Here is a 22,695-nt window from a genome sequence, read left to right as displayed (position 1 = left end):
TGGGGAACTATTGTTGTCAAACTCCAGGTGAGGGCTGGAGATCACAGAATTACAACTGCTCTTCAGGTGGCAGAGATAAGTTCAGCTGGAGAAAATGGTGGACTCTGTGTCATACCATGCTGAGGTCACCACAGCAAATTGACACTGAGTCCCCAAGGCACTTGCCCAGAGCCTCTTTCTAGAGCTCGTTGTATTTATTTCCACAACAGGCTGCTGTAGAGAAGGATTCTGAATGGCATAAAATATTCATAGTCAAGAGGAATAGTAGGTCCTATTAATGTAATAATAACCTCATCCATGTGAAATATATTTGTTTATTGGATGTTAATTTTAGATAAATTCTAGCAAAGTAAGATCTCTGTGTGTACAGCCACGGTCTAAACAGCTGTTTATTATCAGGTGTCATTTCTATGATCTTCCAAGAAGGGGTATGACCCAAGAGGTGGTACCGCTACATTATAACAAACTTAACCCTATTTAAACATATGGTCTTCTTGATATTCCACTAGTTGATTGAGGAAATCAGGCTCCCATTTTGCATGGTACTGATCAAGCATACAGGTTTGCCCAGAACAACTTTCTTCTCTATGGTTAGGATTCCAAAGGCATGTGTATCAATTTCAATTTTATTATATTATGGTCCACGACCAGATCCAGTTAAAAAACAAACCTTATTCAGGTATTCAAATATACAAGTTTAAAAACTCCAGTTAAAATACAGAAATAAAGATTTTACAATAAATAAATATATTTATATACTATTAAAAAGAGAAAAAATAGATTATAACATACATAACAAGAGCTCTGTAATAGACTTCCTAAAGGAAACTAAGTCAAGGCTCAAAGGAGCAGGACTGAAGTTTACTGCGCACTTTAATCGCCTGAGTGCAAAATCTAGCAGTAATAACTGAAATTTCATCAGTTAACAACTTATCTAAACAAGTCTTGTCTTCCCCTACCACAGGACTGTCTACAAGGGAAAAAATTGTCTTATCTTTCTTGAGGAGGTTCTTCCATTAGCATGTCCATAGCCTGGGGGACTCCTACAAGACAATGACTCAGCCCCACCCACCTTCTGGAATAGATATAAATTTACTGCCTACCATTTTCTTCTCACCTTGACACAGAGTGCTCCATCTTTGTGTGTTATACCTCTGAGGATGCCAGACACAGTTACTGTGCCTTGATATGGAATCGAAAACTGCCTTTAAATTGATAAAGGCGGCATATAGAGAGGTAGGACCTCTGGCAGAATATTTTTCTATTAGGTGTCAAAAAATCAGGCAGTGCGCTGTAGTTGATCGTTCCGCTCTGAAGCCAGCTTATTCTTTTGGTATGATATCTTCTTGCTCCAGCCATGTTTCCAATTTATCTAATAGATGCCTTGTGTATAATTTGCTGATGATGTTTAAAAGAGTGATAGGCCTATAGTTGGCAGGATTCGTTTTTATACCCTTTTTATAAATCGGGACTACAACTGCAGTTCTCCATTGTTTAGGAATGTGAATTATCATAATGTATGTAAACAGTACCGCCAAAAACTGTGCCCACCACTCCAAATTTTCTTTCAAGGCTTCAGGTGGGATGAAAGGCACGTCTATGTTATGGGAGAATCATGTGCACAGGTAGGTTTAGTTAATAGCTTCCGTAATGCAGCTCCAGGAGCTGCGGTGGCTCAAGTTGTTAAGACGCTGAACTGCAGGCTGTGGAAGGTCAGTAGTTCAGCAGTTCGAGACCCGGGTTGCTGCATGATGGAGTGAGCTCCCGTCTCTAGTTCCAGCTCCTGCCAACCTAGCAGTTCGAAAGCAAGAAATTGAAGTAGATAAATAGGTACCACTTCGGTGGGAAGGTAACAGCGTTCCGTGCGCCTTGGTGTTTAGTCATGCCGGCCACATGACCACGGAAATGTCTTCAGACAGCGCTGGCTCTTCGGCTTTGAAACGGAGATGAGCACCGCAACCCTAGAGTCGGACTCGACTGGCTTTCGAGCACAGGGAACCTTTACCTAATGCAGCTCCATTGCTGAAGGACAAGCCTTTTCTTAAGCGGACCAGTTGGCTTGCCTATCAGCAGTGGCAGTTCTTCTGCAGAAGGCAATAAACTGTCCTGAATACATGCTAGTCTGAATGTGTGCATGTTTATGCGTTTGGATCTTCACACCAATTTTTCATTGTGCCCAGAAAGCTTTTTATGATCCTAAAAAGTATGGTCTTTTAGTAGCATAGAATAGTAGGCATGCCTAGAAATTTAACCAGCACCTTCAAACTACCGATTTGTTTTTGGCTTACTCCACACATTCCATTTAACTTCTGCTTTTTAAAAAGTTGGAAAGTAATGTCATGATCCAGTGCCATGACCAGTGTTCCCTTTAAACTGTGGAGTCTTGTGAGCAAAAATTATACTTTTATGAGCTACTCGCATTATAGTTGTGAGAGAGCAATCTGGCTACTGCATGAATTAGTATGCTCTGCAGCCATCTTTCCTGAGCTAAGACAAAAATGTGTGAGCTGGAGGCTAAAAAACTGTGAGCTAGCTCACACTAACTCAGCTTAGAGGGAACACTGACCATGACATGTCAATATGAAATGCTATCATTTAGCAAATTTCCGACCATAATTCAAATATAAGGTCAACAGTCGTGTTAGTCTGACCCGCAATCAACAGTCATACGACTGATAAGAATTGCTGAACATGTATTATGCTCTGAAGCATTACAATATGATACACAACTTAATAGAATTTAAAAACCAAGGTACAATGTCGTCTCCGGATTACTTACCAACGTTTCAAAAAATGAACACGACTGTTGACCTTATATTTGTTTATCTGTTTTAGTCGTGTGTGTCCAGATTTTTTTGTGACCATAATTCAAGACATTACCATTTTAGGATAATACACTAGATGATAAAACTGGAAACTCATACACTGCAACAAAAATTGCAAATTTAAATTAGAGATAACCATTTAATGATCAGGTGTTAAAGCTGACAGGGCCAAATTCAGAAGTCCATTGAAAGCTCCGTGCCAGGCTCAAAAGCTTTGGATCAGGCCTTAAGACCGCCTTTTCCTTGGAAGATGTGGATTTCATCCATTTTCATGTCTCAGACTTGCACAGCCTCAATCTTAAAACGGGGTTCTGAATCTTTCACCTACATGACAAGTTCATGTAGAGGATAATGTCCCCGATATCACGCTGTCCTCGTCTAGCGATACAATCAATCACATCTTTCCCCAGAAGGAAATAGGGCTCCTGCAAATGACCTTATAGATTTGATGCTCTCTATTTACATTCAATTTTCAGCTTCTCACTATCTGTAAAGAATGATTATCAAGGCATGAAATTAGAAGTTTCACCCAGTGGGAAACAATTGGATATTTTGTCATTTCTTTTACAGCTTCTTCTCCCCTGTTAGTGGGAGGAGGGAAGCAATCATCAGAAAGGTCAGAAATATTTACTTACCAATATTGAAACAGTGCCTAGGCGTATTCCTTCACTCTGAAATAATTGCTGCTTGGGATATCAGTAATTGGGGCATGGGTAAGGGAAATCTGTCGTTGTAAGTGCAGTGGGGCCTGAAATGAGAATTTCTGTCCACAGGTGAGAATTCATGGAAACACTGTCATGAGCTCAGTGCACACGTGCGCGCGCACACACACACACACCCTTACTCTCTCTAGATCCAACCAGCCACATTACCCTTAGGTTGTGAAAAGTCCTATTCATTTAGTATAAGAAAACAGTCCAGGGCTATTTTTGGGCAGGAACGCACAGGAACGGAGCTCTGGCTGGCTCCCAAGTTGGCCACGCCCAGCAGGAACTCATTAGCATAATAGGCCACACCCAACAGCAGAAACTCATTAGGATTGGCTACATTAGGGGTGTGTGGCCTAACATGCAAAGGAGTTCCTGCTACAAAAAAAGGCCCTGGGTTTTGACAACAAACAAGGTAAGCAGAATAACAAGCAAAAGGTGGGTGTGGCTGGATGACCACACTTCTGGTAACACGGGGTGTGGCCTAATATGCTAATACGCTGTGCTGTCATGGGTGTGGCCCAATATGCTAATGGGTTCCTGCTGTCGGGTGTGGCCTATTATGCTAATGAGTTCCTGCTGGGCTTTTTCTACAAAAAGAGCCCTGCAACCATTTCCAAGCCACTCTTATTTCCAAATTGACACACCTTGTTTATGTCAGCTCCCTTCAATGTCTAAGCTGCCTTTTTTGTTTTGTGTTTATTTCCCTCCTTTCATTTCAGCTTCTGCAGTTTATTTTCAGGAGCAATATAGCTCACTGCCAGTTAATTAACTCAGCTCTTAAAAGACACCAATGTCTGTCTACCTGCCCTGCTCAGGGAAGTGTGTCATTCTTTTTCCTATAAAACAGAAACTCCAGTAAAGTAAGCAGGGGTCATTTTGTAGAAAAAGAGGTGCAGGAGCTCATTATCTGAGCTCACTGGACTGTTTTGGACTGGGGGGAGCTCTGCAACTTATCTGGCTGCTTCTTGCTCTGACTGAGGGCTGCTGGGAGCAGAGGGTGGGGCTTGTTGCATGTGCCCGCCCCCTGGGCTCTTTACTGCCGGAGCTCCGCTCCTGTCCGCTCCTACAGGAAATGACCCCTGAAAGTAAGAAAAAAATGTAGACTATAATCTGAGAATGCAAAACCCTGTTTCTGCATTTAAATTAGATCATGAGCCAGGCAGAAATTTTGTCAATAAACAAATGCAGCTGTAGAATTCTCTTGTCCTACTAGCATCTGAATTGTACGGCTTTTGAATAAACTTCCCTGCTGCTTCCTAAATCAAGGTTACAGCACACTGTAATTGTTAATAGTACAATTATGGAGCTAGGAACACCCTGTGAATCCGACTCTAGGGTTGCGGTGCTCATCTCTGTTTCCAAGCCAAAGAGCCAGTGCTGCCCGAAGACGTTTCCGTGGTCATGTGGCCGGCATGACTAGACACCGCTACCATATCAAAAAAAAAAAAAACCCTCTCCAAAGTAGCCCTTTCCTCTAGTGGAGCTGTCCTATCTTTTTTTATAACAGGGGCTGCGGTGGCTCAAGTGGTTAAGATGCTGAGCTGCAGGCCGGAAGATAGGACAGTCCAAATGTAATCATGTTTATCCATTAGTATGTCCCCTTGATTTCAAACTGGGCAGTGAAGGCTGCTCCACATCTCTTTGAAGTTATAACAAACCAGTGGTAGGACACAGATGACATATTGTTTATTTTTCACCTATCCCTGAAATAATTTTTTTTAAATCCTGAGAATGCACCCCAAGGTATCATTTTTATTCTGCTTATGGCTATTCACTGCCAATAAGTTCCCCCCTCCTCCATTTTGTTGCTCCATGAACACCGTTTTCTTCTGTTTCAGGACATGATTCTATCAAATAGGAAATCGTTCAGTGAATGTACTGATAGGAGGCTGCTACTTAGCCATCCGGGTTTGGCTGCACGATGCAATTTGTAAAGCCAATTCAGAGTGTGGGCAGGAAATATCTTCCACATTCGGATGGGTTGTTACGGAACTGCACCGCACACACTCTGCAGCCTCTGCACAAAAATAACTACTACCAAGGGTAGTTTTCGTCGGGGGCAAAAATGCATATGAAAAGCCTTCTACCCACTCTGAATCCTATTTTGATTCAGCTATAAATAAAACTCTTCAAGTGGAAACGACTATAAATCAGAAGCTGTTTACTTCTGCTGGGACTTTTGTTTTTGTTATGTGGATTCTTGTTAGCAGACAACTAAAATGCAGCTCCTCCCATCTGCAACACTGACAGTTCTCCCATAACCCAGAGCTGTTCCACACAGAGTTATTTTCTGTTTATGCCATATGGAGTTTAGTGAAAATAGAAAGGAAGGAGGCAGCTCACCACCCAAAAGAAAGACACTGTTTAAGTGATTTCTATAATGAACAAATCCTTCGCCAAAGAGACCTCTACAGGTGTAAAAGCTGGGTATTGTCAGGGGTCATTTCCTGCAGGAGCGCACAGGAGCGGAGCTCCGGAAGTAAAGAGCCCAGGGGGCAGGCACATGCAACAAGCCCCACCCCCTGCTCCCAGCAGCCCTCAGTCAGAGCAAGAAACAGCCAGGTAAGTTGCAGAGCCCCCCCTTCCATCCAAAACAGTCCAGTGGCACCTTTAAGACCAAGTTTTATTTAGGTACAAGCTTTCCCTCTCTGTGAGGACAGATCTGCACATTCCCCCCGCCCAATAGCTAGCAATCCAAAACAGTCCAATGGAGCCTGAGCGCTGGGTGTTTCCTTCTGACATACTTCCGGTGATGTCAGGGGGTGTGGCATATGCAAATAAGTTATGCTCATGAGTTATGCTAATGAGCTCCTGCCAGTGTTCTCTCTAAGCTGAGTTAGTGTGAGCTAGCTCACCATTTTTTAGCCTCCAGCTCACCCATTTTTGTCTTAGCTCAGGAAGGATGGCTCCAGAGCAAACTAATTTATGCGGTAGCCAAATCGCTCGCTCACAACTTTAATGCCAGCAGCTCACAAAGTAGAATTTTTGCTCACGGGACTTCACAGCTTAAAGGGAACTTTGGCTCCTGCACGTCTTTTTCTACGAAATGACCCCTGGGTATTGTACTTTCAGGGGGATCACTACGCAAGCCAGATGCAACTTGCACAAACCTCTGCTTTAGAATCAGGATATGATTATACTGAGTGAATTTGGGGCAGAGGAATCAGCTGTCAGTTAATATTACTTCCATACTCGATTGCAGCGGCAACATTTACTCAATTAATGTGCCCCAATGAACTGGTCAAATTAAAAAAGATCATCATTTTGAATGTGAGCATGTACAGATCCACAATTGCCAGTCACCTCTCCAGAAAGGCAATCTGCCTTTGAATACAAGGGAATGCCTCTTTTGAGATAATGTGCTCATGTGTCATAGTGGGCATAATCAAACAAGGAATATTTTTCCCCAGAACCATTATTTTATCCAAGTGCAGATGTAATATTGAAATTCATACAATTAAGAGTCTAAGGTTTTGGGGGTTTTTTAATGCAGAGATGGTCCTACATCCAGTATACATTTTTATACCGGTGAATAATTTGAGGAGATCACGTCACCAGCTGCTTGCCACAATTTACATACAGGTCATACTTCCGGTGCTTTCATTGCCATGGCTTCCCAGGAGAAACTTAAGTTGTAAAGTGTCATCGTGGAGATACTTATCCAGCATACTTATATACAACTGTATGTGTTTTGTTTCCAGATTGATAAGTATGCTCAGCGGGACCTGAAGAAAGGGCTTCATTTGTATGGAACTGATGGAAATATTGGCTTAACCAATGCATGGAGCATCATACAAACAGATGTAAGCCTACATTATTATTTTTTGCTGTTGTTCTTTTCATCTTCCCCCCATACAGCTTTGATACATGCATCTGGGGCTGAATTTCCAGTATAATGAGAAGGGTTTAATTTTGTTTGCTGTCTTGGCGCTATAATAATAAGTCACCTGTATTGTACCTTATCCATGGATCCTGTAGCATAATAGTCCTACTTGTCGCTATATTAAAGCCCACCTATAGGAATAATAAATAGGACTCTAATAAGATCTTCCAGACTAGAATCATAGAATCACGGAGTTGGAAGGGGCCATACAGGATCAGCCTACAGTGTCCCTACAGCCTCAATGCAGGATCAGCCTACAGCGTCCTTATAGAATCATCCTTATAGAGCCAGTTTGGTGTAGTGGTTAAGTGTGCGGACTCTAATTTGGGAGAACCAGGTTTGATTCCCTACTCCTCCACTTGCACCTGCTGATGTCACCTTGGGTCAGTCACAAGCTCTGGCACAGCTGTCCTTGAAAAAGAGCAGTTTGTGTCAGAGTTCTCTCAGCCCCACCCACCTCACAGGGTGTCTGTTGTGGGGAGGGGAAGGGAAAGGAGTTTGTAAGCCACTCTGAGACTCCAAGTGAAAGGCGGGGTATAAATCCAATCTCCTCCTCCTCCTCCTCCTCCTCTACTTCTTCTTCTTCTTCTTCTTCTTCTTCTTGAAACAAAAAATCAGCTTTTACAAAATTTAAGCTTTTGTGGACTAGAGCCCATTTTATCAGATGTACTGTAGAGGTCCACTAGTCTTTTCAGTCTTTAAGACCACTAGACTCCTGGTTTTTTTTTTGTTGCAACAAACTTGCTTACCCTTCTGCAATTATTACTGCCTACCTGAGATGCACTTGCAGCTTTGGGCTCAATTTCGTCTGCATGATGCTCTCAGCCATGCAGACAGGAACACATCCAAATAGATGAATTACATCTATTTTTAGTGGCACGGTTGTGAAAATTGGTTAATGAGAACACAGCCGAGCTTCGCATGCCCATGAAATGATAATGGATAGGAGAGATCACCTTTCCATTAAAATTTTTGGACCATAATGGGATGTTAGAGGAAATGAGTTATTTGGACTCTCCATCACTCACATATGGCTGGGGTCTTTTGATTTTTTCCATTTCCTCTTGCTCTCTTCTGTGCCTGAGGCACCTTTCACTGTGCAAGGGCCATGGAGGAGTACATTCCACAAGGCTCTGTTGTTACCCAAATAGGCAGTCTCCTAATTAGTTGGGGGATTAACTTTAAGGAGACAGAGCAAGAGGGAATAACTGGGATTCTCCACCTATGTATACGGGGATTTTTCCCTTTAGGAGAACTCTCAAAATACACCGAGCAGATGTTCAACCAGAAAGGATTTTATTAAGAAAAAGAATAAAACAAAATACACACAATAAACACACACGTAAGAGCTAACGAAGAGAAACACAGGGAGGAGAGGGGGAAAGCTATTTCAGGGAAGGGCGATAATAGCTGTTCTTGGAGAGGTCCATGAAAGCAGCAAAACTGCCAGCATTTTGAGAGAGAAGAGAACCCAACAAAGTGGGGGTGTATGCAGAGGATCACACACACAAACACACACACACACATACACACTGCACTGGTGGCTAGATGCTCTTTATACAGGGCAGCTCGCACCCCACGGCAAACTGACATATTTGCCTAAAAACAATAACTTGATGGATTTTCCTGAGGTAGACGAAAGGTGTGAGCAAAGCTTGATGACCCAGCAAGTACTGGACGGGAAAGGTAATGGGTTTGGTGAACATAATTAAGAGTTGTTTAAATGGTGCTTAATTAGGGCAAGTGGTTGCAGAGGAAGTAAGGTTGGACTAGATGAGATTAGTACAAGGCTGAGTCAATAGATCCTGATGGACCCATTGTCCCAGGAAGCATGGCTTCAAAAGGGAGTTAGATAAGCATATGGAGCAGAGGTCCATCAGTGGCTATTAGCCACAAGGTATAGATAGGGGCTCTGGGGCAAGTGATGCTCTGTCTTCTTGGTGCTTGGGGTAGGGGGTGTCAACAGTGGGAGGGCTTCTAATGTCCTGGCCCCACTGGTGGACCTCATGATGGCACCTGGTATTTTTGGCCACTGTGTGACACAGAGTGTTGGACTGGATGGGCCTTTGGCCTGATCCAACATTGGCATCTCTTATGTTCTCCCTCTCTTCTTCTCTAGCATCCATAGACACAGTACCAAGGCAGTTTGTATATACCTCCCCTACACCAATTCAGCTCAGTTCAGCCCTCTGTTTCCTAACCAGAACTTATGTAACTTGGCTAAATGGAGAGGTGCACCAACTTCTAATTCACTGTAGCAGCAGTGCCTGTCTGTACACCGAGGAGGGGAGAACGGAGAAACGGGGCTCTGTTGGTCCTTTGGAGATCTCCTTGTGTGGGTGCTGTGCTTCACAGGGAAACATCTGACCTCGAGTCATTGGGCCTGTGACGACATTTGCATTTCAAGTAGCACAAAACACCGTTCTTTGCAAATAATCTCCAGCTCTTCAGCTGTTTAATATGCCCCATATCAATGTTCTCAGCATTCCTCTGCGATGATGGTGCCTGTAATTCGTTTGGATAGATTTGAGATTGTGCTTTTACTAGCTCACCGCTAAACGTCTTAAGGATGGGCACCAGCAGGGGTCATTTCCTGCGGGAGCGCACAGGAGCAGAGCTCCGGCAGTAAAGAGCCCAGGGGGCGGGCACATGCAACAAGCCCCACCCCCTGCTCCCAGCAGCCCTCAGTCAGAGCAAGAAGCAGCTAGGTAAGTTGCAGAGGGCCCCCCCTGCCCAAAACAGTCCAGTGGCACCTTTAAGACCAAGTTTTATTCAGGTACAAGCTCTCCCTCCTCTGTGAGGACAGATCTGCACATCCCCCCCCCACAAAAGCTAGCAATCCAAAACAGTCCAGTGGAGCCTGAGCAGTGGGTGTTGCCTTCTGACACACTCCCAGTGATGTCAGGGTGTGTGGCATGTGCAAATAAGTTATGCTAATGAGTTATGCTAATGAGCTCCTGCACCTCTTTTTCTACGAAATGACCCCTGGGCACCAGTATATTTTTTTCCAAAAGAGGATACTGAACCCAGTCTTCTGGCTATGGACCTTTTCTTATTTAGCCTCCAGCCGGGGACCTGAGCAACCCTCCAGGCGCTGTGACTCTCAGAGTATCCAGGAACCCACCTTTAGGGCCCAGGAGCCAAAGCAGTAACACACATGATGCAAAGCCTGCTGCTCCCCTGGTCCTTTAACAGCCCACTGCCTGATGGAGCCTTGAGCCAGGGGTGGGGAAACAATGAGATGGCTTGTCGCTGGGATGTGGAAATCTCGTTCCCCGTCAGTCTGAGGTTAGTGGGAGGGTACACAAGTGTCCCCCACTCGCAAGGTTCTGCCAGACTTGGGCAGCTCTTCTACGTCTCCCTCCTTCGTGAGCACACCTCTGTTTCTTTCTTGACATTGCTCCTTGAAGAAAAACAAAACCCTGTCACTGTGTAAACTGCCTGAATTATTCCATCCCCTCCCTTGCTGGTTGTCATTGCTCCAGATTTAGTATAATTAATCACCGGGATCCTTGTGTTTCAATATTCCTTTTGTGCTCCACACAATAGGAGAAGCTTGTCATGATCCCCTGTGGCTTGTTCTCTTTTCCAGCTTGAGTAGCTACATTGTCTGCTAAAAGTCTTCTTGTACATTTGCAAGGATCGGACGTTCAGCCTTCTGAATCCTAATCTGCTGTGTACAAATAGGAAAGGGCAGGGCTATTTTTGGGCAGGAACGCACAGGAACGGAGTTCCGGCTGGCTCCCAAGTTGGCCACACCCAGCAGGAACTCATTAGCATAATAGGCCACACCCAACAGCAGAAACTCATTAGGATTGGCTACATTAGGGGTGTGTGGCCTAACATGCAAAGGAGTTCCTGCTACAAACAAGGTAAACAGAATAACAAGCAAAAGGTGGGTGTGGCTGGATAACCACACTTCTGGTAACATGGGGGTGCAGCCTAATGTGCTAATGAGCTGTGCTGTCAGGGTGTGACCTAATATGCTAATGAGTTTCTGCTGTTGGGTGTGGCCTATTATGCTAATGAGTTCCTGCTGGGCTTTTTCTACAAAAAGAGCCCTGGAAGGGCAATAATGTTAGGTACACTGCCCATTTTTGCACAGTAGCAAGAGAATAAGGGTTTAGTTACGGAGATTATGTTCAGGTCTATATTAATCCAATCTCAAGAAAGCAGATGGAAGGATCAATAACCTATTCAGCATGGGTTGTGGGGAAAATAGAATATGGGACTTCCTTAAAATAGATGATGGTCATTTGAAGACATTAATTTACTAGGACAATAAAAAATGATTTTTATCTGCAAATGAGCACCCAGTTTTGAATGATCAATTCCATCAGATACCCCTTTGCTAATGCAGTTGGTAACAAACAATCAATATAATTTAATACCATAATAATAGGAAATAAATATCTAGCTCTGTCAGCCTTTTGAGAGAGTGGACTTTACTGTAAGACGGTGTACAACAGGAAGTTCCTCTGCTGTTAGAGATTAAACGCACCAGATAATCAGCATCAATCAGTTTGGCAACTTTTCTGTTTTTCTTGAATATTCAACCTGAAGAATCTTGTGAGACTCAAAAGGTTGCAATGGCAATACTTTGTTATCCCCTCACTTGCTCTAGTTTTTCCCCATGTGGCCACCATGGCTACAAACGACTCCAGTTCCCCATTTGTTTTGCCACCAGATGGCATTGAGATGACATGGTCCACTGATGCTTGCATTCTCAGGCTGTAAACAAAATGTTTGGTCTATGATTGGCATCTCCCAAAATCCTGTGCTTCTGCAGAGGAAACAATAAGGCTCTCTCATATAATAAAACACATTTTGAATGTGATGTCAGTGTTTTGTTCCTCCCCTTACCCCAAGCCCCTGAGTCATTCTGGTGCCTAAGACATGTTCCTTACAAATCCAATAGTAGAGGAATTCCAGGATTGCTTCAGAAGGGCAGGGAGTACATAGTTCAGATTGCTGTACCCTATTATAAAAATACAGATGGTTATCTCAAAATTAAAAGTACACTGGCTTCCCATTATCCTGTAACAATTAGGGACTAAAGTCGGTCAACAAATTCAAATGACAAATATTGCCGATGTGCTGTAAGATGCGAGTTGCACTAGTAAAGTGCTTCCAAATGTTGGGAAATTTGGTAAAAAATAGTTAAATATTCAGAGGCTGCAATAGATCTTTGTTCACTGGAGAGGAGGCATTTTCTTTCCATGCAAAAACCTTTATTCCTAAAGCGAAGGGCACAAAGGAAAATCTACAAAACAACAAACACTTAAGACTACATGCTTGCAAAAACAGATACACGGATAGTAATGAAGATTCTTCCTTTCTTCTTGACCCCTAGAAGGAAATCACCTGAATGCATTAACCAATGATTGTAGTAAAAAGACTTCAATTTCCCAGGCGGAGCGAGCTTACTGCCGCAACCCTTGCAACGCTTGAAAAAGCCCCACTTCTTCTCCATAAAATAAGTAAAACGGAGAAGAAAAAGAGGTGGGGGAAGCCCAAAGGTCAGAGTGAGGTAAATAAAAAACCTTTCCCCTAAACAAAACAAAGTCTTTTTTTTTTGAATAAACAACGAGAATAACAAAGGTAGAAGTGAAAAATGAAGAAAACTGAAGAGAAAACCGAAGAGCCTTTGAGGAGAAATAGCTACCGATCAGACTGACGAAAGGAAGGTGCTTCCAGTGCGGTGGAAAGAAAGGAACTGGTGGGATGTCCGCGGCCACCCCTCTGGGCATGCATGGTGGGGTTCCTGTGCATGGTGGGGAACCCCTCCACCAGCAGAAATGAGTAGTAACGCAGCCAAAGACGCAAAGGGACTGCTGTAAATTGGATGAAGATTATTTTAGATCTGTCACTGTGTTGTCTGAGAGCAATAAATGTTCCATGGACCAAGCAGCACTGTGCTGCATTAAGTGCAAAGAATGCGGAGAGCCATATTTTAGCATTTTGCAGAGCAAAGCGTGTAAGAGAAGCTCCAACTCTTCCAGAAAACATTCTGCCTTTTTAACCAGAGCGATAAATTGCTTACCTTCTTGAAGCACTAAAATTCTCATCCATATTCTGGGTAGGTCTGATAGAAAAGATACATATCAAAGTTTAGTACTTTGCTACTTGGAGAAAGTTTGCCGCTTGCAATCTCAGCCCCCAGATCATGAATATGTATATTACTAAATGTCAAAGACAATTTCAAAGCAGAGCATGTGAGACGCTGAAGCCACTCATCTTTACAAAAATATAATAAAACATGTTTCATTGCTGTAACCATTTCATTTGCGATTCATTTTTCCTGGTGGTAATAGCATACTTGTAATAGCACAATACATATTATTTTTCATCATTGCACTCGGTAGTGCTGACAATCCAGTGTTTGACTACAAACAGTTTGCTGAGTCATACATTTTTTTTAAAAAAAATCCAAGCACAAGAAATGGTGGCAAGAAATTGATTTTCATGCTGGGATTATTTTTTGTCATTGATAGAGTGTTGGTTTCCTTTTACTTTTGTTAACTAGCACAAGGTCCTAAAATAATAGGTTCTCAAGTTTTGTTTTGTGCTCGCCTGATGAGTCCTCCGAGGTGTGGTCTGGACCCCCTCACCCTCTGGTTAAACGGAACAATCAAAGCTCAGTGGGAGGCATTCTGCTATCAGACCTAGGATAGTACCCGGCTCTTTTTGTAGCAGGAACGCCTTTGCATATCAGGCGACACACCCCTCATGTAGCCAATCCTCCAAGAGCTTACAATAGCCCCTGTGAGAAGAGCTCTGTAAGCTCTTGGAGGATTGGCTACATGAGGGGCGTGTCGCCTAATATGCAAAGGAGTCCCTACTACAAAAAGAGCCCCAGGTATTGCTTAAGTGGGAGACCATCTTCTCTCACCTTTTTTTTTACAGCACCTGAAGATGGGGAGCATTTCTGGAAATCCATTACCACTATCACCTATGCTCAATTATCATCAGTCAGCAAGTGATCTACTCTAATGTCACTGTGGATCTGGAGAGAGTTTAAAGGTCTGGCTGCCACTGGTTGAGCTATTTCAATAGCGCAAGGGGGCCAGCCAATCTTAGCCTAACTGTCTGAATTCCACAGAGATTTTGTATCTTAGAATTTGTCGTTGAACTTAGAATTCAAATTCAAGTATAGATGACTGAATTCACCCCAAAGACTCCCAACAAATAATTCACCCTTCCAGGTTTTGGGGGTGGTATTTTGTGAAGTGTGGAGGATACCCAGTGGCTCCATGCAATGGGCCAAACCCACTAGGCCGGCTTGGTTCTTTTTATTCTTATTGTCAAATGGACTATTTTCTCCCCTCCAGTTCAGATGCTGTGGAGTGTCAAACTACACCGACTGGTTTGAAGTGTACAATACAACACGGGTGCCAGATTCGTGCTGCCTGGAATTCAGTGAGAACTGTGGGCTTCACTCTCCAGGGACCTGGTGGAAAGCAGTGAGTAGCTGTCAAAGTTAATGATGCTAACCAGGCCCGTAGCCAGAAAAATTCTACCAAGGGTGGGAGCAAATGAGTACATTGGTGGTAAGCACGTCACTCTTCATTTACTTTATTCTGAAGGAGCTGTGATGGAGCGCAAAGACTCTACAAGGGATCATTCTACAAAATAAGGTGGAATGATAATCCATTTTGTTGAACGCCAAATATCCCCTTCCTTTATTTACACATGACAAACAGAGGGCGATTTCTCACTAGAGCTGCCTTGCAGCGCAGCGCCGTTTGCCCCAACACAAACATGTCAATTTCACACCCGGATCATGAAACTGAGGAGGAAATCGGGCGAAGCCGCGAGTCAAAATGCAGCCCCGGAGCTTCGGATGTGAAATTGACATGTTTGTGTCGGGGCAAACGGCGGCTGTGCTGCGAGGCAGCTCTAGTGAGAAATCGCCCAGAGTCTGGTAAATGCATGACAATCCCCACCCCCATATTGTCTCGCTCCCACTTTCCTGAGTTGCAGTGTGCCAAATGGGAATCTGCCCCCCACCCAGGGCTTTTTTTTGTAGAAAAAGCCCAGCAGAAACTCATTAGCATAATAGGCCACACCCAACAGCAGAAACCCATTAGCATATTAGGCCACACCCCGACAGTGCAGCTCATTAGCCTATTAGGCCACACCCCATGCCTTCCCTTGGCTTGCCCAAGTGCCCCACGGCTGCGGGGAGCCCGAGCAAGCTGACCCTCGGAAGGAAGGCAGTTTAAACTGCCTTCCCTTGGCTTGCCCGGGTGCCCTGCAGCTGCGGGGCGCCTGGGCAAGCCAGCCCTTAGACAGGCCGGGGAAGGCATGGGGAGGCATTTAAATGTCTCCCCAATCCTTCCAGGCCCCCCTGGCCCGCCCGTCTCGGAGTCACTGGGGAGGTCGCTCTCCAGGCCTTCCTTCTGTAGCCATGCACACAGAGGTTTTGGCTGTAGTGGGTGTAGCCAACTCTGAAGCCAGCCGGAACTACGTTCCTGTGCGTTCCTGCCCAAAAATAGCCCTGCCCCCACCAATGTATCACCATAAATGTAGATCCAGCTGGGCAGCTTTGTTGGTCTGAAGCAACAGAACAAAGTTAGAGTCCGCCTTTAAGACCAACAAAGTTTTATTATGAACTTTCATGAGCACGCAGACTTCTTCAGACCCAATGACATGGAAAGAGAAATAACAGCCATACATATATTTGCTGCCCACTTTCTATGTATGGCTATTATTTCTATTTCCATTTCATTGTGACTGAAGAAGTCTGCGTGCTCATGAAAGTTCATACCTTAAATAAAACTTTGTTGGTTATGAGAATTTCATATTCCGGACAATCCGTAGAAGAATCTGGGACACTGAAGTCCAAATAATCCAGGCTGGTGCTGGGGGTACTTGTTTCCCCCTCTCCCTCGGTCTCAGATATGTACCAAATAGTATGCCACAATACTTTTCTAACATGGTGATCCCGCTGCAATGCAGAGCTTTCATGCTAGCCAGTTTAATGTTTCCCCCTCATCTTGGGTTTCAAGTAGATACAGAGGTATCCCGAAATGTGATAGAATTCGTAATTGTCAGTCAGTCAGGCATTTTTTACGGCAACAAGCCATAGAAGAATTCGTAATTGTTCATCTGGAGAACCTGACACCTTAGACCACATCTTATTATGCTGCCCCCTCCACTCACACCTTCGATTACTTTGGATTAAGCCCATACGGCCTAGGATTAATTCCGACAACGTAATTCGGTACCTTTTAGCTGATGAGTCACCTGAAATTACTGCTCAGACGACTGAATTTTTGACCAAGATATTGACAGCAAGGAGTTATTTTTAATATTGACATGTTTTAAGAAGCCATGTTGTCAGCAAGCTGCCATTAAGTGTTATATTGCTTGGAGCATGTTCCCTTCCCCCCTTGACCCTTTCACTTCTGTATTCTGCACCCTCCCGTTTCTTAGATGCCTGGAACAGCTCAAGGTTACCCAGCTGGTGTGTAAAGGAGTAACTCTGTTATCTGCTGCCTCGTTAGTGGTGTCTATTGTCTATGAACCAAGGGCCTGTTTTGAGAAAGGCAAACTGTTATGTTCTCATGCAATTGCCTGTCAGTGCCTACCTTGTTCGCGCCGGCGGGAAAGAGTTCTATTGGTTACAGTTTGGTTCAATTCCCTTTATCATGGTCCCCTTTGGGGTTTGTGTCCATTCCTAACAATTTCTATTGTTCCTGCTTCTTTCAAACGCTTTGGAATAAATTTTGCTTTAACCTTTAAATGTGGATTTATTTTGGAGACTTTGGAGATTCAACACATGTGTAATGATACCTGATGAAGTAATTTATTTATTGTCTTATATGCCGATAAAGGTGTTGTATTGTAACTTTGTTGGTCTTAAAGGTGCCACTGGATTCTAACTTTGTTCTCTCCCCATAAAAGTGTCTGTTTCTTCCTCTGAGCATGAAATGAGGCTTTGCTAACAGAGATCACAGAAGAAGGTGCATTTGTTTTTGTATGTATGGCCCCTTTGATTCACAACACCATCATCTTCCATGGAACTTCCCCCCCCCCGTTCTGGTTTGGCTCCACATAACTTCCCATAAGGACTTAAGGATAGCTATAAGCATTCAGGGTTGAATGCAGTAAGGTTGCCAACCTCCAGGTGGTGTCTGGAGACCTCCCAGAATTACAAGTGAACACCAGACTAGAGAGATCACTTCCCCTGGAGAATATGACTACTCCAGAGGACAGACTCTATGATACTATACCTGATTAATGTCCCTCCCCCACCTTTTCCAGGCTCCGTCTCTCAAATCTTCAGGAATTTCCCAACATGGAGTTGGCAACCATAGCGAGTATGTGCACACACACTTTTCCATCAGAGCTACAGCCTGTCTGGCATGTAAGAGAAGGGTGGCTTTTTTTGCTTCGTGCAGATGGGAAGAGTTACTTTTTCCCCACCATAGAGAACAATGGAGGGGATGGGGGCACCCTTTTTTGGGTCCTGTAGAATTGGACCCCGTGACTCAATGTTCTTGAAACTTTGTGGGTATCTTGGGGAGAGGCTCCAGCAGCTTCCCAGCAAGTTTGGAGTCTCTCCCTTAAACCCCCTCCCTTCCAGCCCCCAGAATATACCCTATGTTTTTGCCATTGACTTCAATGGCCCATAGGATATAATGGGGCCGAATTGCTGCCGAAATTTGGCGGCAATTCAACAGCAAGCCGATTCAGATCAGAGAATCTGAATCGGCTCGCAACAACCTGAAATTCACCATCCTGAATAAACTGGTATCATCCACATATTTGGCTACTACGTTGCTCACCCCAATTCCAGATCATTTATGAACAAATTAAGTAGCACCAGTCCCAACATCAATCATTGTGGGACCTCACCAGTTACCTCTCTCCATTGTGAGGTCCATTTATTCCTATTCTTTGTTTCCTGTCATTTAAACAATTTTTAATGCATAACTGGTAAATAGAATCTTTGGTAAGGCTCTTTGTCAAAAGCTTCTTGGAGTATGTTTTTTCTATACCTTAAGGAGTCCCAAAGTGGCTTACAATCATATTCCCTTCCTCTCCCCACAACACCTGTGAGGTAGGTGGGGCTGAGAGAGCTCTGAGGGAGCTGTGACTGACCCAAGGTCACCCAGCTGGCTTCATGTGGAGGAGAAGTGGGGAATCAAACCTGGTTCTCCAGATTAGAGTCCACCACTGTTAACCACTACACCAAGTGTCTTCTCAAAGAACTCTAAAAAGTTCGTAAGGCAGAACTTCCGTTTGCTGAAGCCATGCAGATTTCCCCTCAGGAGACTTTGTTCTTCTTCTTCTGTTGTTGTTCAGTTGCACAGTTGAGTCCGACTCTTCACAACCCCATGGACCACATCACATCAGGCCCTCCTGTCTTCTGCTGCCCTTCGGAGTTTGCTTAATTTCATGTTCGTTGAATCAATAACACTGTCTAACCATCTCATCCTTTGCCCTCTCCTTCTTCTTTTACCTTCAATCATTCCCACCATCAGAGTCTTCTCCAGTGAGTGCTCCCTTCTCATATGGTGGCCAAAGTATTTGAGCTTCAGCTTCAGTATCTGGCCTTCCAGGGAACAATCAAGGTTGATTTCCTTTAGGATTGACTGATTTGATCTCATTGCAGTCTAAGGAACTCTCAAGAGTTTCCTCCAGCACCATAATTCTTTAAAGTTATCTAGTTTGCTACACATTTCTGTTAAAACATTAATTTGATCATAATTTGGGGCGTATACAGAGCCTATAGTCACCTTTTTGTCTTCCAGCAGTCCTTTTACAAAAAATAAATCTACCATTCTCATCCCTTGAAGTGTCTTGTACCATAAACCTAACATTTCTTGATAACATAATCGCAACCCCTCTAGATTTTGAACTTCCACCAGCCTGAATTTGAAAAGAGAACCAATTTCTAGAAAAATTTCTATCCGGGTTTTTTTTGGTGCATCTCCTGCAAAAGTAAAATATCAGGTTTCAAGTGCAAAAGATTATTATAAATTTGTTTTCTTTTAATATTGTTGTTCAATCCTCTTACATTCAGAGTAACAACTTTTAGTTTTGACATTTCTTTCCCTTTTTTGCTGTTGCAGTCTATAGTTTACCCAAGCTCAGGTTCCTATTCTTTCTATAGCTTCTATTTATTCACTCTTTTGTTCCTAAACCTGTACTATCCTTAAACTAACTAATTTAAATCTAAACACTAAGGTCTAAAATAACTTATCTAATTATACTATTTCCTAACTACAAACTTCTAACACTTAATCCTAATACCTACAGGTTCCTGCAACCCAAAGCAGGAAATCAGAATAAAAATCCTGACCCTTTTAAGGTACTTTCTTCTAAAAGTCTTGAGTACCTATATATCTTTCCCCTTCTACCCAACCTATTAGTCATTTCTTCAATATTATTAACACATCAAACATCATACTGTTAAAGAGCTATCGTTAGCGTCATCAGGGGTTTTTAGTCCTAGTTTCACTAATAAATTCAGACCAGATGCAGGGCCTGTTGCTTGCAGACGTTCACCCTTATGAATAACTTGTAAAGTGGCTGGACCAATCCATTTATATTTAACTTTGGCTTGTTGTAATTTTGCAGTAGTGGGTTTTAGTTCTCTCCTTTTAGTTATCGCCTCAGAAGGCAGATCTGGAAATGCCTCAATTTTATGTCCTTCAAGTTCAAAAGTTCCTTTCACCCTTGCTTCATTTAGTATTTTTTTCCTTACTCTATAATCCAAAGATGTTATCATAATATCTCATGGACCTTTCCTTTGGGTGTTTCTTGGGGAACCAATGCAATATGCCTTTACAATTACTGGAACTACATCCTCCTCTAGGTTCAAAATGACTGTTAGCCAGCTTGCCATAAAATCAGAAAGTTCCTCATTTGTGTTAAGTTGTTCCAGGAATCCTCTAAATTTAATGTTATTTTTACAAAGTTCCATTTCAAGAGAAAGAATTTTATGTTGCATAGAGGCATTTTCAGTTTGCAAAATGCGTGTCTCTGCCTGTACTGTCTCAGCTAGAGTCATTGCGCACTCTGCTTTTTTATGAGTCTCAGTAATGTTTTTCTTTATTTCTGTTCGTTGTTCTTGGACAGGTCTAAGTAGGGATACCATTTTTAATAATAGCCTGTCTTCCATTTCCATTAAATCATGTTTTGAGAGAGGGGTGAGGATTTCTTGATCCTTTATAGTCTTGTCTGCCATTTTAGATCTGCTGCAACCCCTGCCCCGGCAAACTCTCCGCTGGAAAAAGTTCTAGAAAAACGGGCTTACCAGCCGGATTTCTACAGCGTGGTGATCCAGGGACACTCTTGTCTCTCTCTGCTGGTTATAGTGTTATAGAAGTTTTTAGTGTTATAGAAGAAGTGCATTCTAAGACAGAGGCTATCTAGCATGCACAGAACTCATTCATAGGGCCCAAACCTCTATCTTTAATAATCATTTCTACAAATTTACCCAGAGCAGACATTAGGTTAGGTGGTCTTTAATATCCTGGATCCTCTCTGTACCCCTTTTAAAAAATAATGGTAACACTAGCTACTTTACTGTCCTGCAGAGGCATATTTTAGCAATAAATTACCTATACTGGTTAGAAGATCAACATTTTCACATTAGGGTCGCCAGGTCTTACCTGTGTTCCAGTGGGGGAGTCCTGGCCCATCCAGGGTATCCTCGGCGTACATGCCGCAATGACATTACCTGGAAGTGACATCATCATGTCGGGTACGTTGTGGAGGGGGGCCACTGTCATTTGATGGGAAAACGTAAGAGTTTCCCCCCAAATGATAGAGTGTCCCCCCCTACATTGTGCCCGGTGTGATGATGTCACCTCTGGGTGATGTCATCATGTCAAGCATGTCCCCACAATCCTGGCACTTTGGGGGTGGGGTTCCCCCCAGCGGCCAGATCAGGGCCAGCGGGTAAGGGGCCTGTTGAGCGAGCAACCCCCCTGCCCCCCCAGGGGACCTGGCAACCCTATTTCACATTTGAGTTCCTTAGGAACCCTGAAACATATGCTATCTCTACATGGAGTCTTGTTAGGTTTTAAATTGCTCTCTTGTCCTAGTACTTCAACTCTTATCACCTAAATCTGACTTAGCTATTCAGATACTCTTCCTGAAAACAGTGAAAATGGATGCAAATAACTCATTGTTTCTTTGTCATGTCTGTCTTCTTTAAGAAACCCTTTCTCTCCTTTATCATCTGATGGCCCAACCACCTCTACAGCCAATTTCCTGTTTCTTATGTATTTGAAGAAATACTTATTGTCTGTCTTATTGTATTTAGCAATCCACTCCTCAGAATCTCTTTTTGCTTGCCTTATTAGCTACTTATATTTGAGTTGCCAGAACTTATGTTCCTTTCTGGTCATATATTTTGGGTAAACTACTTTTTAAAGGAAGCCTTTTTTGCATTTTATAGCTTCCTTGATTTGGTTCATTAACCACATATGCATCCTTTTAGACTTGGTGGTATCTTTCCTAACCTGAAGGATGGATTCTATATGGCTAATGTGGTTTTAAATAGCTTCCAAGCATCATGGAGGGATTTAATTCTCTTTATTCTCCCTTTCAGCTTCCTAATCTCATTTTTGTGAAGTTCCCTCTTTCACAATCAAATGAGATTGTTTTGGATTTTGGCAACAGAAACCTCATCTGTAAGACATGACTAGAGCACACATTTACCCAGTCAATGTGAGGATAGTTGAAGTCACCTGTTATCACAACATTTCCCACTTTTGTCCCCTCCTTTATTTCCTTCAGCAACTTGAGATCACCCTCATTGTTTTGATCAGATGGGCATCCCTCCTTTTAAGGTGCCCTAAGGAAGTGTCCAGTTTCTTCACACATAGCAATTCTGTGGGGGAATTTAAGCCCCTAATGACTTCTAGCTTATTTGATTCTATGCCTTCTTTGATTTCTAGAGTAACACCCCCTCAGCATGTCCATTCCTGTCCTGTCTATAGTGTTGCTTCACGAGATCCGGAGATGATTGAACTGACCGCCAAGTTTCTCCATCTCTCCCTTATTATAATTGAGTAGTCGGTGCCAAAATTCTAAAATGCGCCCCGTTAGTGTATGGGCGGAAAATATGCCACTCAGAAGAGCTGCCTCCAATGACTGGCTCCCTCACCCAACCTGCCCTGCCATTGGCTGGGTGGCTGGGAGGGGAGGGAGCCAGTCATCAGAGCCAGAGTCTTCTGAGCGGCCATCTTCCGCACATCCACTCAGGGCCGCTTTCAGCCGAGCGACGAACGGAGCCGATAGGCTCCGTCCACCG

At 43.4% G+C, this 22,695-nt stretch overlaps 1 protein-coding gene across 1 annotated transcript in view; it reads left to right on the top strand.

Annotated features, from left to right (window-relative positions):
- The window catches only part of LOC107107469 (tetraspanin-4-like), a 99,901-nt gene that overhangs the window by 66,668 nt on the left and 10,538 nt on the right, over positions 1 to 22,695 (top strand). The window contains exons 3-4 of the mRNA XM_015407777.1: positions 7,237 to 7,338; positions 14,750 to 14,881. Of these exons, the coding sequence (XP_015263263.1) occupies positions 7,237 to 7,338; positions 14,750 to 14,881 (234 nt within the window). The remainder of the gene's footprint in view (positions 1 to 7,236; positions 7,339 to 14,749; positions 14,882 to 22,695) is intronic.

The sequence above is a fragment of the Gekko japonicus genome, unplaced genomic scaffold, assembly GCF_001447785.1.
Source record: "Gekko japonicus isolate JY-2015 unplaced genomic scaffold, Gekko_japonicus_V1.1 scaffold2694, whole genome shotgun sequence".
In the NCBI taxonomy this organism is placed as follows: Eukaryota; Metazoa; Chordata; class Lepidosauria; order Squamata; family Gekkonidae; genus Gekko; species Gekko japonicus.
The sequence above is the reverse complement of the archived record's forward strand: the minus strand, read 5'-3'. Positions and strand labels throughout refer to the sequence as shown.